Genomic DNA, 21,715 nt, shown 5'->3' with positions numbered 1-21,715 from the left:
TAATGGAATTAGGAAGGTGGTAGTGGAAGGAATGAGGTTAATGGAGACGTGGATCTGAAAGGCTTATCTTGTCCCAGCCTCTCTCTCTCTCTCTCGCTCTCTCTCTCTCTCTCTCTCTCTCTCTCTCTCTCTCACACACACACACACACACACACACACATACACACACACTCCTCACACATATACACCACACACATACACACAAATACCTCGCACACACCATACACACACACACCACATACACACACAAATCACAGACACCACATACACACACAGATCACACACACACACACACCTCACCACACCACACATATAAACACTACCACACCACATGCATATACCACACACACATCACCACCACCACACCACATAAAAACACACAACACACAACACCACACATACACAACACACACAAATACCACACAAACACATACCACACACATTACACACAAACACAGACACCACACACATCAAACACACACACACACACACACACACACACACATTTTAGAGAAGAAAGCAAGAGGCAACATATAGGTTTACTTTGGAATCTAGAGTTTTGTCGTCAAGAGCTTCATTTAAACTAAAGAATCACATTTTCAGAGAAGGCTGCCACCCTCCAGTCCTGAGCTCTCCATACCGTTACCTACAGGTTGGTTTCTGTCAAATAACAGAAAGCGAGGGAAAATTGGCCAAGCAGTCAGGACTTCAGGGAGAAGGGAGAAAACACCACTCAGCAAGTATTTCCAGCTGGGAGTCCAGTCTGACCAATTTTCATTCCCTGCTTAGATGAAGTTGTTTAGAGGAAGAGAAATAAGCAAGAGCCAGTAGGGAGATAGAACCCTGGGGCTTTTCTCAAAGAGGCCGGGTCAGCCTATCTCACATTTTCTATGTAGTCTTTTGATTAACCTGAATCAGTTTGAGTGACAGTTCTCAAACCTCCTGTGCTCAGCAGGCCAAGCCAAGTCCAGGCTTTGCTTCTCAGTACCTGCACACAGCAGCTTGGAACTGTCACTCAACGTTCGGGATATCTCTAAGTCATGAGGCATATTGGACTTGCAGAGATTCACAGATGTGCTGGTGAGTTCTGCCCACCACTCACAAGAATTGAACTGGTGGCCTGCCATTCCAAGTGTGTCAGAAGCAAGAGGAGTGACAATTGCCGCTGTCTGCAGAGTGCTGTGGCTTTAGAAGGAACTTAACCCAGTTCCCCTTGGGAGCGTTCTGTCCTTATCGGCCATGCCTGGAAGCTTGGAGCACTTGCCAATGTCACTTGGAAGATCAGAGCTGTGACTTGTTTTAGAGGAACAGCCTTCTGTTGTAGATTAAGTGGTGACCCTCCCCCATAAAATTCACACGCTGAAGTTCTAACCACCCAATGTGGTTATATTTGGAGAAAGGACCTTGCATGAAGTATTTAATGAGGTCACTCAGGCACCAGCCCTGATCCCATGGGACTGCTGCCCTTATCAAAAGAGCCAGCCTCAATTCATGAAGTCTCCTGGCAGAACAATCACACACTACAAACTGAAAGCTGGACCCAGGAGAGTATCTGCCAGCCCCCGATGGCTTCTGTCTCCCATGGCACCATGACGTAGACAAAGAGCAGGTGGGAGACATTGTCTCCATGATGACTGCATCTTAGACTCTGGAGTACAAACACGCTCCTGAGAGCCTGAGATGGCTATGACAGAGCAAAGTCAAGGCCATGATTGCACAGTCAAGGGTAGCTCCACTATCAGCCTCCTTGGTACAGGGAAACCGAGGACAAAACAAGCTAGCTCCTTGAGCTATGTGCCCTCAAGGCAGAGCCTTCTCCAAAAGGTGGCTGGGGTGCAGGGACAGTATGACTTGGCTCCTCGCACAAATGGTAGCTCCCCAGAAGACTCTTCATACCTCACACACAGCAACCACCCCACCCAGTTCCAGTCATAGAACGTACCTGAGAAGGGACACCCAAGTTCCCCTTCCCTGGACCCTTTCCTTACATACCAGGTGTACAGGTGACTCTTTGCTTAGACTGGAAGCCTGTCGTCTGGCAGGGGCCACGTCTTGTTACTTAGGGATGCTCATCAGTCAGAACAGGGTCCAGCACGGGGGAGCTCAAAGGATGGGGAGAGGGACAGAAAAAGAGGAGGAGGGAGGAGAAAGGAGAAAAGAGGAGAAAGTCATTAGAGTTTTCTACTTGAATGGACATCTGTGACCTCTACTGACCCCTCAGAAAGCCATAGCCAATCTTCCTGTCCCCTAACTTCACTATTTCTCTTTGAAGTTCCTGACTGGAACCATGAGTCATCTTCTGTCTGCCACTTCAGCCTTTTTTCCCAGAATCATCCCTGAACTCCAATGCTACCACTTCTCTCTGCTTTGCCTAAGCACCCCTAGTCCTTTCCGTTTCTCTCTTCCCCCACCACTACCAGACAAAGCATGGGCCAGACAGGAGACTGTTCATCCAACTCTAATCAGGCACTGTCTCCTAGGCTTTCCACAAGACGTGTACTGCATGTAGACCTTCATTCAGAGGTGTCTACCATACGGTTCTCACATTGTTTAAGGGAAAGTTAGAGTAAAACAAACTAGTGCTTAACATATATTTTGTTTCACCTCTGAACATATACTTCGACAACAGAACGTATGGAAATGCAGAGTGTGAAGCCCAGTGAAGAGCTATAGGTTAAAACCCCATTGTAGCACCTGTTTCCAATCAGTAAACAGATGTGCATGTGGGAAATGTGTATTAGAAAAGAAACAAGCTAAATTAACCTAAGTTTTAGCTGGGAGTGGGAGTAATTTGAAGTTCATTTTTATATAGCTAGAGTTCTTTCCTATTTGTGTCCCTGTTAATTACACATCTTGTCTTATTGCTCTAAGACTTCAAGTACTCTATTGGACAAAAGTAAAGAAAGGGAATGATCCTGTCTTATTCCTGATTTTCAGGGAAGTACTTTGAGTTTCTCTGCATTTAGAATGATATTGGATCTAGGTTCATCATAACATAAAGCCTCAACTACATTGCTCACTCTTTTCTTAGCTTTTTCAGGGTTTTTATCATGAAAGGATGCTGGACTTTGTCCAAGGCCTTTCTTTACCTAGCAATATGATCATACAATTTCTGTCCTTGAATCTATGTCTATGATATAATACATCTACTGATGTGTGTACATTGAAACCATCTTTGATCTCTGGAATAAATGGAACTTGATCATGACGAATGGTCTTTTGATGTATCATTGAGATTGATTTGTAAGAATTTTATTAATAATTTTACATACATGTTTATCAGGTAGATTTGCTGATAATTTTCCTTTTGGTTATGTCCAGATCCAGTTTGATTATTGGGATAATCCTGATTTCGTAAAATGAGCTTGGTGGCATTCCCTTCTTTTCTGTTTTGTAGAAGAATTTGAAAGGCGTTGATATTAATTTTTCTTTAAAGACTTTTTAGAATTCAGCTGTGAAATACTCCCCTCCCCCAGGCCTGGGCTTTTCAGTTAGGAGACAGTTTTATTACTGATTCAAATTTACAGCTTGCAATATGTCTGTTGAAGTGCTTTAAGTCCTGTTGGCTGACATTAGTAGGTTAGTCTAGAAATATGTTCATTTCTTTTAGGTTTTTAACTTTATAAGAAAGTGGCTTATCAGAGTATGTGCTAATGGGCTTCTTCATTTCATTGGTACTTGTTATATGGTTTTCCCTTTCATCTCTAATTTAATTAATTTGGGTTTTTATCCCCTTTTTTTTTCTAAGTTTAACTAAGGCTTTGTGAGTCTTGTTTATTTTTTTTTCAAGAACAAACTCCTTGTTTGATGGTCCTTTGTCGTGTTATTTTCATTTCTGTTTCATTAATTTCTGCACTGGTGTTTCTGATTCTTTCCATACAGTGATTACGGGTTTAGCTTCTTGATGTTCTCAGACACGGGGTGCATCATTAAGTTGCTTGTTCGAGATCATTTGATTTTTAAAATATACAGCTATAAAATGCACTCATAAAACTGTTTTCATGGGAAGTCACAGGTCCTGCTATATTGTATTTTCATCATTATTTGATTCTACAAGTTTTACATTTTCCTTCCTGATTTCTTTAATAACCCATTAGTTAACTTTAAATAGTGTCTTTTTAAGTCTCCATGGATTTCAATATTTTCTGTAGTTTCTCTTCCAGTTGATGTCCTATCTTGTTTTGTTGTAATCAGATAAGATATGTGAAATTATTTTAATTTTCTTGTATCTGTTAGGAAATTCTTCACGTTCTAAAATATGGTTAAATTTAGAGAAAAATCTGTGGGCTTCAGAAAATGCTGTGTATTCTGTAGTACTTTGGTATAATATTCTGTAGATGCTTTTAAATCTATTTAATATGTGATATCATTTAGCTCTGGCAAGATTTTGTTTGTTTGTTTGCTTGTTCATAAGCTTGTCTGCTGTTCTGGCTGACCTGTCTGCTGTTAAGGGTGGATTATTGTAGTCACTCATAAAAAATATTTTCTTGAGGTCAGTCAGTGCCTTTCCAGCAAATAGTGTTTGCTTTATAAAGCTGACCTCACTGAGTTTGATGTGTGAAGGTTTAGAAATTTTAGGAGGTTTTCCCCTGGCATTATCTTTGTCTCTTTTACTTTAGTGTTGGCATCTACTTTGTGAAATATTAGTATAACTATACCTGCCTTTTTTTCAATTCCATTTGATTGGAACACCTTTTTCCAACCTCTCACCCTAAGGCTTCCTTGTCTTTGGCAATGAGGTACGTTTCTTAAAGATAACTAACAGTTAGGTCCTATTTTCTATGCAATCTGCTGTTCTGTATCTTATAATCAGAGAACAGGAACCATCAAGAGTTGTTATTGAAAGGGATGAGCTAATTTCTGTTGCGTTGTTGTTTTCATATTGGTTGGTGCTTTCCTAACCCTTAGTTGCTTATCTATTTTGGTGCAATTTATTCTTCCCTTGACCTCATGGGTATGTTGATTTTTCTCTTCAGTGTGTAAGATTCCTTCTGTATCTTCTGTAATCATAGAGTTCTCTAGTTTGTGTTTAACAGAAAGTCTTTCCACTTTCTTCTATTGTTGGGAGTAGCTTTGCTGGTATAGTCATCAAGGCTGGCAGTTATTGTCTTTAGATCTTGAAATACACCATTCATGCCCTGCTGGCTCTTAGAGTTTCTCTTCGGAAATCTCTATATTTGGATGGATTTGTCTTTATATGTGACTTGGAGTTTCTCTTCTGTCATTTTCCATATTCTTTCTTTGTTCTGTATCAATAGTGCTTTAACTAAAACGTAATGTGTTTGTGTTTTTGCTGTGTTGTCTGTTTGGAGTTCTAAGACCCTTAGGTCTGGTAGCCATCTCTCTCCCTGGATCTGGGAAATTTTCTGCTATGACCTTGTTAAATATATGCTGTCCACTCAATGTAAGAGTTGGGCTCGTCTTCCCAGCCCAAACCATGACATCAATCATCTCTCCCTGTTTGTCCCTCTTACATACATATTTTATTTAGACAAATTGATCTCTGCGTCCTGGGGTTTATATTTGTGAATTTAATTCTCAAATTATAAACACATATTCACATATACACACATGCACACATACACAGAGAGAGAGAGAGACAGAGAGAGACAGAGAAGAGGGGAGTTGCATAGAGGGAAGGAGAGACACAGAAAGACAGAGAGTGCAATTCTAGTAAAGCATTGATAATCTCTGAATCAGGGAGAGCACTACACATACTAATAGCCGCAGACATAGTCAGACATTTTCAAATCTGAAAGTTGATGGAAGTAAGAGGGTACTAGAGTATAGAGATCAAAGGCAAAGGCTCTGTAGACATTACCTGAGTTTCAATCCCAGTTCTGTTCAAGGCAGTGGCCTCAAGCAAGCAACTTACTTTCTAAACCTCGGTCTCCTTATCAGTAAAGATCCTAGGGATAATGAAAGCCTCAGTCTATCTGTTTCTCACAGTTGCCCACATGATGGAATGAAGTGTGCAGAGCTTGGTGAAGAAGCTGGAAAGCCCCAACCACTGCAAAATGTCAGCATCACTGTTCAAGACAAGTAGACAAAGATGGAATCCTGTATCTGAGTCCATTCAGTGTCCTTTTCTACCTCTCGGTGCTGCTCAGCACCAGATGACTAAGTGCTGTGGCTTTGGAGTGTTTTGCCTGCATGAGTCTTCTATCGCTGGACCATGAACACTACAACATGGAGCCAGGTTCAACTGTTGCCCATATTTCTAGATCCTGTCATGGCACCTGGCAGAAAAAGTAGCTAATGGGCACATAAAGCTCCAAATGGGAAACTCAAAGATTTCAGCCTAAATAGCAAAGGAAGTTCTTTCATTGGGTAAAAGCTTGCAATTTTGCTGAGGCAGCCATTCCATTCCCATGGGCTCCCTCCAGATAAGGCATCACATTGATAAATTAGCTGTGGATAGAGGCATCCCGCAGGTGGCATGGAAATGCAATTTAATTTCCAATTAAGCCTGATTTCTAGGCCAAGGGATTTGGCTGCCTCACACTGGGAAGATTATTTTGTCCAGACCTATCATTATTATGGGTAACGATTCTGCCATGAAGTTGACTCTCAAAGCAAAAGTCCTTTGATTCTTGAGATGGTGTGATGGCAGAAGTGTGGGTTCCAAGGGCAAGACTGCCTTCCTTCAAGATCTAAGCTTATCAGGGGATAGTCAAGAACATTTAAACACAGACAGTCCATTGATATGTGGCTGACATTTTTAAATGAACAGGGAAAGAAAGATGGGCATGGCAGTCCTCAGTCATACTCAGTCATACTCTCAAAAAAGATGATTGCTAGTGAGAAGGGCAACAATGGAGAGTCCTCAGAGCTCTCAAGAGAAAATAATCTGCATGGTTGGAGTCTGGAGGCTGGCTTGCTAGAACAAAGCAAACATTTGCAGAGCATCTTCAATGCACCAGGCATCCTGACCGACTATTTGCACTCAATCATCCTAATCGCCCTATAAAACAAATGACATTTCTCTCATTTCCCAGTTGAGGAGAATGAGCCTTGGGGAAGTTAAATGAACTGCCTGAGGTCATAGACAAGCCAATTTGGACTCTTGGTTTTTCTAAATTTTCTTTCCTTCAAGAGTTATCACCAAAGACAAATGCAAACTTAGAGTTGAGGGCCCTACAAATAATGTTGGAGTGAGGTGCACTTAGCTCCAGAAATATAAGAATGAGAACAAGCTCTTGAAAGGATGTCCCCAGAGAATGAAAATAAATGCTGCCTACCCCTTCTTGGTGCGATGGTCGCAGAGTGGGGATCACAAGACCCAACTCTGTTTGAATGTGTTCCCAACTTCCACTGGGAAGTGAGGTCTGAGCGCAGCATGTAGTGGTGCAGTGTAGCCTGCAGAACTCTGATGGGTCCAGGAGCTTCATCAAGGGTCCTGGCTGTTCCACACTAGTGTTCTTCCTGGTGACACAGGGAATTCACTTTCAAGGATTGGAAAAACCCAAAAAAAAAAAAAAAAAAAAAAAAAAAAAAAAGACTGAAGGACCATGGCCAACATATTCACAGAAAATTTAGTTGGATGCCAAAAAGATGTCTCATGGCCAAATTTGTTATTAATGATTAAGATAAATATAAATGATTATGCTGTCAACTACTGGGACAATTCCAGAGCAGATTATTAAGTCTGTGGTAAGTGAATACTGACTAAAGAAAGATAAGGAACAGCATGGAAAGGGTGAGATCTCTAAGAAAGTCTCACTGACACTGCTGCCCTTCTATGCTGACTTGTAGTGACCAGCTATGCAAGGTTTGGGGAGATTACAGCATGCCTGGGTTCCTAGTGGCCAAATGGGTTGTGGACCAGAAATTGTGGCTTCTGGCAGATTGTAGACAGCCTAGTTATTTTTTGGCAGCACCCACATTTCAAGTGTCCATATTTGGGATGCAGATTCAGTTATTGGCTCTTTAGAAGAAGAATACATAGAGAAGCTGTGAGAGCCTGGACTCTGTGGGGTGCTATGAGACACCTGGCAGACGCTCAGCACCTGGCCTTTGCATACTTGGTAAGGAGAAGAAACAGGAGGAGAACAGGTTCTCAGTGGTGAGGGACATATTGAAGCTATAGTGTCTAGGGTTCTTTGTTGTTGCTTTTGTTGTTGTTTTTCTCAACTCTCCTACTTGCTAACATCTGGGGCAAGTTAAACTCCTTCCCTGTGCCTCAGTTAACCCATCTATGAATGCAGATGCCAATATCAACCTCAAATGCTATTAGCATTAAATGAGCCATACGTGGAAAGGCTTGGCCGACATCCCGACACACAGGTGCTGCACAAATGTTAGTTCTTATCACTATTAGGGATGACAGATTGTCGCTCGGGGAATGGTTAGCTAAATATATCCCGTAATGGAAGGGCTACAGCTTGGTCCAGTGAGTTATTCATCAAAAGTGTTGATGTAGACTGTCACTAAAGAGAAATGTGGACATACAAGGGTTTTTCTCCCTGGCGATGCTTCTGACGCAAGATGGGAAAGCTATTTCTCTTCTGACACCAACTAGTTCTGGCACTATCCGAGCTTCCTACAATGTAATGCAGTTTTGATGTTACCCAGAGTTAGCGAGGGACTCCACACGCTGCTGGGGCACTCACAGATCGATCGCCCCTCACAGTGCACAGGAGTAGAAGACTTACTTTGTTGATACATATGCTTAGTGAGCCTCTGTTTTTATTCCATGTGAGTTGGGAGTGGGGGTTGTGTGGAATGATGGTGGTTATGGGGGATCAAAGTCCTTGTAACCTACAAACCTAGGGATATATTATACACCTGACCCACATTCAGTCTGGAGTTTGCTGCTCTGCCACACCTTCTTTGCCCATCTCTTATCTACCGTTTAGGGAAGCTGGCTGATGATGATGTACTTTATATCAGGAAGGAAGGAAAGAGCTGGGTACCCAAGAAGACCCCTAGTTATACATTTATATGACATGAAAATGATTCGGGAAAGTTCTTGTAGGTAATGAGATAATCTATTCATTGATCCTTCTGAGACACAGGGGCAATCTAGAGAAGAAAAACCTTCCCTCCATGCTTCAGTGAGGCTCTGAAGGACTCTATAGAGCAATTATTCTCAACTGTCCTAATGAATCCTTTAATACAACTCCTCATGTTGTGGTGACCCCCCCCCCGAACCATAAAATTATTTGCATTGGTGTTTCATAACTGTAATTTTGATATTTTGTGAATCATAACGTAAGTATCTGTGTTTTCTGATGATCTTTGGTAACTTCTGTGAAAGGGTCATTTGACACCCTCCCCCCAGAGGGGGCTGCAAACCTCAGGTTGAGAACTGCTTCTATAGAGGAAAGCTTTAGATTTCTATGGCCATGATAGGGAGAGACATGATCCTTACCTCAGATGCACTAACCCAACCTTCTAAAGCTATCTAGGCTCAGGACCTACTCTACTTCTTAAAAATACTGAGGAGACAAGCATTGCCATTTTACAAATTAAAACTAGGAACTTGAAAACATTTCATTTCACTTGCTTTATTTCAAAGTAATAAACCTATCACGTTACAAAAAATATTTTATGAAAAATAATTTTATCTTCCAACCAAGAGAAAGCTCATTGTTTTGCATTTTAAAAGATTTATTTTTTATTTTTAAGTGTGTGTGTGTGTGTGTGTGTGTGTGTGTGTGTGTATGCATGTGTGTGCACTTGAGTACAGGTACCCTTGGAACCCAGAGGTATCACTCTCCCTGGAGCTGGAGTTACAGGCAGATGTGAGCTGCCTGATGTGTGTGCTGAGAATCAGACCCAGGTCATGTGCAAGAGACACACACACACCCTTAGCCACTAAGGCATCTCTCCTGCCTCTGTTGTGTGATTTTTGAAAATATATTTAATGTCTAGTTAACCAAGCAGCTGGACTCCAATCAGTGTTCCATATTTTATCAGCTATGATATGTTTATCATGCTGCCTTGATCTGGAACTTCTGACAACATGTTTTTAGGAGAACAAATAAGAAAAGACATGATTTCCACCTCAGTATCCTCACCCACGGGCTGTGTGGCCTCACAGATCTCCAGTTTAAAACACAGCCACCCTATACTCTAGGGACGCTCTTCAGGCCTCTAACCTGCATTGGCGAATTCTCCTTCATCTTGTGAAGGGACCTTGACTGGGGAGGAACAGGACAGTCACTCTTGCTCAAGTGACATGTTCCCAAAGACTTCATAGAATTCAAATTCCTCCAAACACAAGAGGAAATAAAAGAGCGTTGTTTATTCTTACCGACTACATGTCGCTGTCCGCAACAGCGTCAGTGCACTTTGCAATGGACTGAGTAAGGTGGCTGACAGCAGGAAAAACTTGGGGGTGAAACGTAGATTAGGGCAGTGGCTCTCAACCTTCCTGGTGCTGCGAGCCCTTAGCACAGTTCTTCATGTTGTGATGACCCCCAACCATAAAATTATTTTCGTTGCCATCTCATAACTGTAATTTTGCTAGTGTTATGAATTGTAATGTAAATATCTGTGTTTTCCAATAGTCTTAGGTGACTCCTGTGAAAAGGGTTGTTCAATACCTGGAGGGGTTGCAACCCACAGATTAAGAACTACTGTTTTAATGAGGAACTTGGAATCATTTTGGTGAATCACAAAAATTAAGATTTCTATATTACATGATTTTAAATGCAAACAAATCAGGTTCTTTACCACAAAGAAGCGACCACGGTGATGGTGATGGGGTTGGGGACAGAGCAGGGAGACAGACAGCGCCTTGAAGGCATCTGACTCATATCCCTGCCCCTTCCAGGCATCAGCCTTCAGAGAGAGCAAAACAAGCTTTTCCCTTGTAGCATTCACACATGGAAGAGGCCCACACATGGAAGAGGCCCACACATGGAAGAGGCCCACACATGGAAGAGGCCCACACATGGAAGAGGCCCACACATGGANCCACACATGGAAGAGGCCCACACATGGAAGAGGCCCACACATGGAAGAGGCCCACACATGGAAGAGGCCCACACATGGAAGAGGCCCACACATGGTAGAGGCCCACACATGGAAGAGGCTCACACATGGAAGAGGCTCACACATGGAAGAGGCCCACATGTGGAAGAAGCCCACTTTCTTCCAGTCATGAACTGAGTCACAGCCTTGGCTGAGGAGCTAGAGCTGTCTGAAGCCTGGCATTGTTAGAGCATCTCACAGGGATCCTTTCTATGTTAGATCACAGGGATCCCTTCTATGTTAGATCAGAAGCTCGGGGTCCTGTTGACTCTGATCCCCATGTGGAGGCTGACTTAGGAAAAAGGACACCTGAGGAATGGACCAGGTACTCCTTTGCAGACATGAGTCATGGCCTATAAGAATCAATGCAGGAATACAGAAAGCACCCGACGCTCATCAGCAGTGGCCTATTCAGGGCAGGGAGGCCTCTCTGTTCGTAGGCAGCCATTGTTGCCAAGATCATCTCTCCCCCACCTCTAAGTCCATCACGCTCAAATGCCCACAGTTTCACACTCATGCTCTGTACAGCTCTGTGACCACAGATGGGTTTGGTGTTTGATGGAAGTAGGCCAGTCCTTGTTGACAGGATGGCAAAATTTTTCCCAAAGAAAATGAAGGTCGTCATGACTAATGCATGGGGCGAGAGAGCTGGGCATCCCTGCACACTAATTCTTCTAGAAGGATGTGTCATTTTCTCCTGCTGTTTGGATATTCTGAGTTTATCTGTCTTTCAGTCCCAAATGCAGAGACCTGGAAACCTTCATAAAGCAACCCCTTAAAGCCAGACTCCTTTTTGGAACCTTTGGTTTCTCTTTTTAAGTTGAGTTCAAATTTGGGAGATAATTATAGATTTTTATGGTAGTTGTAAGAAATAATACAGAGAGAGCCCTGCTATCCATATGTGAATCTCCCCATCTTGCAAGCTATACCATAATATCAGAATATGGCTTTCCTAACCTTGGAGGGAGATGCTTTGGGGAATGATAAGCTACTTGTCCTTGAAAGGAGGGGCCACAGATAAGAAACTGGAGGGCCACAGGCTACATCAGGGCTACCTGGAGAGAAGTGTCAAATCCGGTGTGGTGAGACAATGGTGTTGTTCATCTGCTTGTGGAGAGAACACCACCACAATCTGTTGCCTCAGGTCTTGCCTCTCTCTCTTCCTGTGCCTGTGAAGCCAATGGTGCCATCTTAGGGGCATCATTCTAATCCCAATTGTATCTGAATGCCGTGAACATTAAATGTGTCAAATGCCCAACACCTGTGTTTGTAGGGGACATGCTGAAAGCATCAGCAACAGGAAACTACAAGTCCTCCACTAAGTAAGCACCTCCCCTCCATCCAGGGAGCCTAACAACTGTGTCTTCCCAGCTTGGCTCTGATGGGAGAAACGGCCTCTCAAAGCCCATCCTTATCTCCCTGAGGGTTGTCCTTTTCAATATTTTCCAAAATAACAACTATGTATTACTTTTCCGATTAAAATAAAACAAAACACTGTATGATCTTCCTATTATTGAAGAATGAAAATAACAACAAAATTAACCACCAGGCCATGGTTAATATTTTAAGGCTTTTGTATTTATTTCCTCATAGATTTTTGTTTCTGTGTGTACACTTGGATCTGTATCCACAGGTTCTGCCCCATTGGATTCCATCAAGGGCAGATTGAAAATATTTGGGTAATAACTACATCTGCTGTGAGCATGAATGGACCCTTCCTCATCATTGCTCCCTAGAATGAAATCATTTTCAGCACTGACACTGTAGTGGGTGTTTGCTAGCCATTTGGAGACACTGCAGCACATAGGAAGGTGGACAGAGCTTCCACAACCAAGACTGCACTGCTTTACAGAAGGGATTTTTGACATCTAAACAAGTTGCAGAACTGGTCCCTGTGGATACTGAAGGACAGCAGTATTTTTAAATTTTAGAGTAGTGTGTGTGTGTGTGTGTGTGTGTGAGAGAGAGAGAGAGAGAGAGAGAGAGAGAGAGAGAGAGAGAGAGAGAGACTTAATGTTCTTAACAAAAAGCAGTACATTCAGTTGCCCTGTAAATAGGAGCTATTGTTTTTATGACAATTCAAAGAAGCTGAATTTGGCCAAGGACAACATCCTGAATGTGATAGGTGCGTATCTAAGAGAGAGCACATATGGATAGAGGTGACAATATTCATCATCTTGGTAGGTAACAGATATGAACCAACTGAAGTCAGGGTGGGGAGCTGTAACTGGGAGATTTTTTTGTCCACCAAAGTCACTGGGAATGGGATACACATTCTTGAGCAAGCTTTCCAAAGATGTTGAACAAATGAAATAGGAGACAAAGGAAGAGAGTGGTGGGTAACTTGCTAGGGACTCTGCAGTTCCTGGTGACTCTATGCTGTGGTACAGAGGGGACTGGCCTACTTCTGAGCCGCCAAGATGGACAGGGACCTGTTGAGCTTCACCATGGCAATAATAAGAAGACCCCCAGTCAGAAGGAAGGTGGGCCAGAAGAAGGAGAAGAGGAGGACTTGGGGCCCATAGAGGCGCTGGTACACGACGCTGGTCTCGTTGACTTGAGGTGCAGAAAGGCAATAGAATTCATGGTGCTTATAGAAATTGGCTCTGACCTTCTTCACATCTGCCAAGGCTGTCTGGTAGTTGTCCAGGTTCCTGGGGATATAGGAGCACTGTGGGGGAGAAGCAGGAGTGCTTAGGCTTGCAAATACACACTTCTAAGAGGCCTGGCGTGAGGCTTTGGGGTACGAGAAAAAGATTTGGGCTCAGGAGTCAGCCATTGGAGAGCACAGTTGGCATTTGTGTATGGATAATGGCCTTGGTGCCACTCACCGTGATGTGATGCTGCACACCTGGATGCAGGGCTTGGTTGGAGACCTGCATCTGTTTTTATTTGCTGTGAAATCTTAGGCAGATTGCTCACCCTCTCTGAGCCTTTGTGGTTTCATTACTGAGATGGTTTAGTGATGTCACAGTGATGAGCTAGAGACAATTCTGAGTGATACAAGTCCAGGGACAAGGTGGGGTTCTATATGCAAGCTCATGCAGGTAACACTGAGAAGTGAAGCTAGGCAGAGGGGTGACAGGGACCAGCTGGCATCTGCCTTGGTGTCAGAATTGTCACCACTCCCTCTGGAGAATAAATTCCACACCATGCAGCAATACATCCAGAGAAGCCAGAAAACCTGATTTTAATACAGACTCTCATGATTTCAAAATACTGGCTAAAATTCAAATAGAAGATTCTTTGAAGTCTAATCCTGTGTGAACCAAAGAAAATATGTTGGCATGCAACTCTGTGACAGAATCCAAAAGAATGAGAGAAAGTGCGGTAAAGAGCTCCAGGCAGGCAGAGCCCAGCGCGCATTTAAACTCTGGCACTGGTAGTTGCTGTTAGGAACCTTCTGGCCTGCGGAGATGATGAGACCCAGCTGCAAAGCTCTGGAAAGACAGCCCAGAGTGGAGACCTGCCTTTTATCTTTCTCTACCAGAAGGACTGGGTGCTGCCTGTGAACCTCAAGGGTGGACCTCTCTGTAGACCTTCAGTGGAACACCAGAGGGGTGACCATCAGCAGAGGCTCCTACCCTGTGGAGTTTGGACTCAGGGGAAGTGGAGATGTTCAAGGACCATGTCCAGGGTCAAATGTGTAAACCTGATGCTGGTGGGCAAGCTTTGAGCTAGTGTCTCCCCTGGGACTCAGTTCCTGCCTAAGCTCCCTAATCCAGCAGCATGGAAAAGCTTCTTTGTGGTGCTAATATCTGGGAAATAAGGGAGCTGCAGGCAGATCAAGTCCCCAGCAAGCCAGGGGGAGAGAGTCGAAACTTCTGGGGAATCTGGCCTTCAGAGAGACATGTTGAGCACTGCAGGCTGTTTAATAGCAGGACTGTCACTAGGTAACCTTGACCACTGTGCACAGATTTCTTTGTGGAGCCAGGGAGGCCCAGGTTCAACCACAGCTTCCAAGTTGTGTGACCTTGGCAACTAGCACACACTCCTAACCTTGTGAAGTCATTTGTGGTGGAGCCTAACCTGCCCTGAGAAATAAAGTAGGAAACTTATATAAAGCATTTAGCAAGAGCCTGGGCTCTATAAGTTCAAAATAATAATAACAACAACAACGACAATAATGATATAATGCTGTCTTATCTATGAAGCTGGAATAACTGCTGCTTTCCCATTTAAAGCATGAGCTCTGATGTGGGAATTCGCACCCATCCCAGGGTACTGCTGTGTCTTTTGTGTGTTTGAGGTTACTCTAGATTCTACATTCTTGATCTGTTTGTCCAAATCCTAGTCCTAAGTTCACTCTCTAGGGTCAAGCCAAGGACTGGGCTATTTCGCCCTTCTCTGCAGGGCCAATACAACCAGTCCTGGGTTATTTGCATGAGCTGTAATGATAAAGACCCTGCCTCTAGTCTGAGGCTTCATTTGTGTTAGCATAGGCTGCAAAGAGGGACTTAGAACCCCTTCCCTAGGCTGAAGTTGATTGAAGGAGAAAAGAGGAGGCCATGGAGGAGGAATAAGAGCCTGGCATGTCCAGAGGGCAAGCTACCAAGCCAGAGCATCAGCCAGCCACACACATGGATGCTGGGCCAGAGAATGAAATGGGTTTGACTGTCCCAGCACGGCTGGCTGCTCTAAACTCTGTTTGTGGTCTGTGGGTGTGTGGTTTAACAGCCCCCTTACTAGAGAAGAAAGAACACACACTGCTCACGACTCAAGCAGGGTTCCGGCTACCTCTAGCTCTTCTGGGCTAGCAGCCTCAGAATGAGGAAGCAGCCCTAACCCAGTGTGCCTGAAGTATAGCACCATGCCATGGCATGTCATCTTTCAAGAGGTTTTTCTCACTCCTAGAATACATTATGGTTGCTAGATGCCCAAGGGGAAGCAGGAACCACTGGTAGGAGCTAATCCTTGTGGGCCTTGAGGTTCTTCTCCCACACAGAGTCATACTAACGATGACCACATGTCTGAATTCTACATACTTCCACCCCTTCCTTCCATGCCCCCAGCATCAGAGAGCCTACAGAGCCCAGCCCCAAACACACACACCCGACACCTTGCCCTTTCTATCACAGCAGCTTCAATTCTGATTGTTATATCATCCTTGTGACAGGTTCACACCCATGCTGGGGACTGCTGTGGCCTAGCTTCCATCTGGTAAATGACCCTACATGGCTGCTGGCTCTGTCTTCCCAGCATCACATGAATGGTGACCCTGGGCCTCCAGTGGCTCCTAACAATAGCATCCAACCTTAGATTTATCGAGGGAGCTCCACCTATTGATCTATTCTGCCTCAGTTGGTTGGTGTAGAATTCTGGTTTTATTAAGTCTAGATGACTCTCATACATAGCTAGAGTTGCGATGCCCCAATTTATATGCTATTATTAATTCCATAGTTATACAGAAGAGGTCCTCAGGCAACAGACTAAACCTTCGGTCTCTTCTGGCTACTCTATCAGATGGCATTTCTGGAATCTAGCCTTCTCCCCACGCCTATGCTTCCAGCCACTGCCTTTGCCTAGCCTTCTCCCTATGCCTACACTAGGTCCTACCACACACTGGGATACTGTGTACCCCTCATCTCTTGTTTCTGTGGCTACAGGATTGCCTATTTTGAAAAGCCGGGCCCAACACTTCTCTGCTCTGGGCCACATTGGCAACTCCCTTGAGCCCATCCATCTCCTGTCTGTTGTCTGAGGCACTGGCCCACCCTCCCTAATGTTAGTATGCCTATATAAGCCCTCTCCTCTTAAGACCCATGGGCCAGGCCTGGGAAGACTGGGGTTGTTAGATAAATGAGGGAAGTAAAGAAATGGAAAGGGGGGAAGGGAACCAACACGTCTGTGCAATAGGGAGGGCTAACTGACAAGAAAGGAGGTGCAGATGAGGGGAAATCTTAAATGTTAGTTATGGAGGTTGCTGTAACCCTGACTCCCAGGTGGCCCATGGATTCACCCAGCTCTGTTGACAGAAGAAGTAACAGTAACAACTGCTTCTGTGCTCTGAGCACCCACCATTTGCCTACTTAGCATATAAACTGGAGCATCTCAACTCTAGCTATGTATGAGAACCATCTAAACTTAACAAAACCAGTGCTTTGGTGATAGCACTGAACATTAATGTCGCATCCATTTACAAGGATGGAAACAGAGATGCACAGGACCTCAGCGCCCGCTGCACAGCCAATAGGGGCAATTCAAGCCACCCAGGTCTGCCCAGGTCGGTTCCAACATGGAAGATCCAAGGCTGACTCCACCTCAAGCTAGCCTAAGAGTCCACTGAGGTGGGTTACTACATCTTGGCTTTAGAGACATGGGCAGCTGAGAACAAGCTCACAGACCTGGCAGGCTAATATACTCATATTTGTTACCTGTTGGTTTTGATCCCTAGTGTCTTCCGTGTGATACAGCATGGCCCATCTGCCCACAGCTGATACATTGACCCAAAGGCATGGGTACTGGGGCACCTTCTTGCCCTCCAGCTCTTCTTGGTCCTTGATATTAGTTTCAATCAAGTGACAGATGGATTCCTGGGTCCACACACTGGGGAGACAACACAGACACAAGCAAACATCTCTTAGAGACAAGGATGACACATACCCACTTGAACCCCTGGCACCCTGAGAGCCTTTTGAGAGATCCATGGATGGGATCTTCATTTTGCCATGAACATGTTATATTAACTGAATCCATGGCCCTAGAGTCCTGGACTCTGGGATAAATCCTAATAATTTCAGACTGGTTGGCTCTTGGACATTTTCTACATAATGGTTCTCTGACCTTTCTAGCCACCCCACACCTAACTTTTTTTTTTTTTTTTTAAGATCCCTATAGCTTACTGAGTCCCACTCTACAGAAAGTGAGGCAGAATTTCTTAGGTGCTTGGGCCCAGGCACTAGTGGTATTTTAAATGCTCATCATAAGATAGTGATGAGCAGCCAAGCCTGAGGCCTTCTTAACCATATCATCTCTAAGTCACAGGTAGAAGTGGAAACCTCACAGGGGACAGGGGATTTGGGGGTTGCGGGGTGGGACACAGCACCTGAGGCAAGGGCTGAGTTGCTTCAGAGTCTCAGCTTTTCCCCTAAAAAAGAGGAAGTACATGAGGGGTCCAACCTGGTCAGGGTTGGAGGGTGGCAGGAGAGAGCTGGGGAGGCACACAGATGCCCAGCAGTGCCCCACTTGGGTGAGACTCTGGCCTGGCACCACTTCAGCATTATAAAGCAAGGATGCAGACCAGGCCCAGGAGAGCCCAAGAGGCTCATCAACTCCTAAGCAAATGGATCGTGACTCAGCTCCCTGTATCCTGTGGGAGACCCACTGTCAGACAAGAGGATGGTCAGGAGCCAGACTATGCACAGAGGGAGGGCGTGAGACTCAGCTTAGGGGGAGCTGAGAGAGCCCTGTGTGCCTGTTCCAAAGAGAACAGCCATCAGGAATTCCAGGGCTCTTCTTTAAAGGCTGGAGGGATGACATGTCACAGAGTGTGGGGCACGAGGGTATACTGCACTCTCTGAGATTCCTCCATAAATGTCCGGGGGACAGATGTCACAGTGCAGAACCTCTCTGCTTATTGGGAAAACACAGGCAAGGAGAGGCTCTGCAAAGGAGAGGCTCTGCAAAGAGGAATCTCCCATCTCAGAGTCATCTGTGCAGACTGCAGCCAGAGTCTGCCATTGTGATCCCCACCCCCACTCCCAAGGAATCCTGGACCCATCATCACCAGCCCTGACTGGAGAGTCTCCCCCAGAACTGGAACCCCGAGTCTGAGGATGACGAACGCCTGATCTGTCCTGACTACCATGAGGGGTCAAGGGTAGGGTAGGTCAATCCAGGAAGTGGAGATGTCCATACCTTTTCTGGTAGAGAGGCAGCACAGTTGTACCCAAGACGTAGTAGGTGATGGCGGCACACACTACCATTGCCATTCCCAGGCAGAGGGCTCGTGTCTCTCCGCGCTTCTGGGCCATCACCAGCTTCTTCCCCATGGCCACTGGAGGCAACAGTCATTTCTAGCACCAAGAAGGCAAAGAGAAATGAGATTAGCCCAAGCGATAGGTTCATAGGAAGGAAGGAAGGAAGGAAGGAAGGAAGGAAGGAAGGAAGGAAGGAAGGAAGGAAGGAAGGAAGGAAGGAAGGAAGGAAGGCATGAGGGGATGCAACCAAATAACAACATTGCTCTTATTTAAGTATGATAATACGTGGCGCTTTGCAACTTACATAGAGCTTCCTTACAGAGGTTCGCTCTGGCCTCTGGTAACAGCCTACAGTTAGCTTTTAAATACTCAGGATCCATTATCACCAATTACCTCCAGGAGAAGCCCAGTACACTTGAGGGGATTTTCTTGTGGTCCTGGCTTTTTCCAATGAGCCCTCCTAGACTCCTGAGCATTCCCAAGATGAATGACAGCAGGAGTCTGCTCAAGGCTACAGCATGGGAGCTCAGAGGGGAAGGGAAGGATGTCATCTGTTCCTGAGAGGTTCAGCTCCTGTGACTGGTTGTCCTCTCACCTGCCTGTAATGTCGCGGTGGCTCACCAGCTACATGAGGTCAGTTCGGTTTAAATGTAAAACTTAGGTGGGAATCTGGGATTCAGTAGGCCTAATGAGAACCTCCAGCAAGAAGGAGGATGTGAAGCCCTGATATGCACTGTGGCCTAAGACAGGAAGAAATGGGTTTCTATGATAACAGAAGAGATTTCAGGTAGACTACAGGGAGGCTATGCCCCTTGTGAGACATTAAGTATCTCAGGACTCCTTGGATGGAACTCTGTGTAGAAAAGTCACCTGAGGTCTGGGCTTGATCTAGGAAAGTTGGAAAGGGTTAAAGAAGAGTGCTATGTGGCATAACTGTTGGGTTGTCAGTCTCTTCCTTAGAAGGACCGGGGATAAAGTATGTAAGGGTTTGGGGGAGTTTAGAGAAGAGAGGCCATCAGATATAAGATGGAGTCCTGGCTCTGCTGCTTAGCAACCATGTGACTGTTAAAACAAGAACAATAGTGCCCTCCTCAGTGTCCTGATGTAGACCCACCAACACTGCCGAGCATCACCTCATAAACTGGCGATGCCCTCCATAAACAGACACCATCATTAACTGAGGAACTGAAGGAGCTTGGCGCGCTCTGCCAGGCCTGTGGTCGACCCCTATCCTGATGGCAAGTGACAAGACTGGTCCTGACTGGCTGGCCACAAAAGTGATGCCCAGACCAGGGTCAACAGGCCAGGCAGGCCCTCCTGGGCAGCAAGAGAGGCAGGGATTTTCACCACCCTATCCATGCCATCACAGGGTGCTGTCTCCCACCATCTCCCCTCAGCCCCGGCTTCCCAGGAGCCCTTCCCGAGCTCTCTGGGATGTAGCACTCACAGTTCTCTGGGTCTCCGCTGGCTGGCAGATGGTTTCTCTCCACTCGCCCCCCACCCCCACCCCAAGTCAGGCCTGGGAGCTCTAACAGGAAGTTTGGTCTCCCAGCTGGTCTCCCGGGAAGCAGTCTCAGTCCCATCTGGGTCGAGCCTCCATGCCCAAACATGGTCAAGTCTGAGCACACAGCTTGCCCCGGGATAAAAACTCCACAAGCAGGTACCTAGCCTTGCAGCCCTCAGCTGCTGTAGGGGACGCTGCCCCTGCAATTCCCAGAGTCTCCTGGGAAACAGATGTCAAACAGCAAAAGCTATTACCCACCCCACAAGGCCATCCTGATATATGTACCGAAATGTTTCTTCTACACTCCGTCTCTCAGGCTGGCACGGGGACCAGGAATAGGAACCGATCTTCCTTGTGTGGTGCAGGGGAGGGAGGTAGAGAGGTTGGGCTTGTCACTAGCCCGTGTTATAGCTACACTGGTGCAGCCAAAGCCTCCCACCTTTGTCCCTGACTTCCTGTGTGACTCTGACCAAGTCCCTGAATCTCTCTGGACCTCTGTTTTCTCCCTTCTCTCATTAGCATCCTGACAACTTAACTTTGTTCAGGATTGTTAAATTAGAGATGGCATTCAGAGAAAGGAGGAAACTCCACCTTTTAAAGACCACTGGGGCTGAGGCTGGGAGCCGTGGGTCCCACAGCTGCTTCGGGCCAACCGTCCAGGTCCAGGGACAGTACCATGCTGGGGACCTCCCACAGATTGACTCTGCTTCATAGGCAGAAGGTTGTTGCAGCCAATAAAACAACTGAACATTGGTACTGGAGGTGGGGGTGGGGGACAAACCTGCTTTTGCACTCTGGGTCCTCTCGGATAAAGAGAGCTCTGTAAGAGTTGGAAAAGCAAGAAGAACAAGCCCTGCCCCAGCCCAGCCCCAGCCCCGCCCTCCTTACACCTTGGTGCCCTGCTAGTCATCTGCACAGACCTTGATGGCTGGTCCAGCGTTTCTCTACTTGATGAGCAGAGACAGACTGGAGGCTGGTCCCTCCCAGTGGCGAATCCCAGCCGTGTCTGCCACCAAGGGAGTGTTCTAACACCTCAAATTATACCTCTGTTATGTCTCCAGCCACCTAAAGGTCTAGAGGTAGCCTCTGGTGTCCCCGATCCAAGGACAGTGGGTGCATCTTAGATATTCCTGATGGCTGGGTGTTAGCACCTCTCACGTAAGCCTGCCGCCTGAAAACGAGGGCCTGGTAAGAAAGTTGTCACTCAAGGCTCCTTGAAACCCTGGGGTTGAGCAGCGCCCCATCCCCCTTTAGTCACTGACTCTAACTAGAGAGACACGTGTTTAGTGGGCCTCATAGCAAGTGGAGATTT

At 45.6% G+C, this 21,715-nt stretch overlaps 2 protein-coding genes across 2 annotated transcripts in view; one reads left to right on the top strand and one right to left on the bottom strand.

Annotated features, from left to right (window-relative positions):
* Kcnip1 (potassium voltage-gated channel interacting protein 1) overlaps nucleotides 1–21,715 on the top strand; it is a 375,589-nt gene that overhangs the window by 10,674 nt on the left and 343,200 nt on the right. The window lies entirely within an intron of this gene.
* Nucleotides 13,023–20,656, bottom strand: Kcnmb1 (potassium calcium-activated channel subfamily M regulatory beta subunit 1). Its single transcript, XM_021211451.1, has 4 exons — nucleotides 20,347–20,656; nucleotides 18,838–18,995; nucleotides 17,355–17,526; nucleotides 13,023–13,651 (listed from the first exon to the last, which is right to left on the bottom strand). Exons 2-4 carry the CDS (start codon nucleotides 18,969–18,971, stop codon nucleotides 13,382–13,384), a joined length of 576 nt encoding a protein of 191 aa, XP_021067110.1. The 5' UTR covers nucleotides 18,972–18,995; nucleotides 20,347–20,656; the 3' UTR covers nucleotides 13,023–13,381.

Source organism: Mus pahari, chromosome 14, assembly GCF_900095145.1.
Source record: "Mus pahari chromosome 14, PAHARI_EIJ_v1.1, whole genome shotgun sequence".
Taxonomy (NCBI): Eukaryota; Metazoa; Chordata; class Mammalia; order Rodentia; family Muridae; genus Mus; species Mus pahari.
Note: the sequence above shows the minus strand (reverse complement) of the source record. Positions and strands in the feature narration are given on the sequence as shown.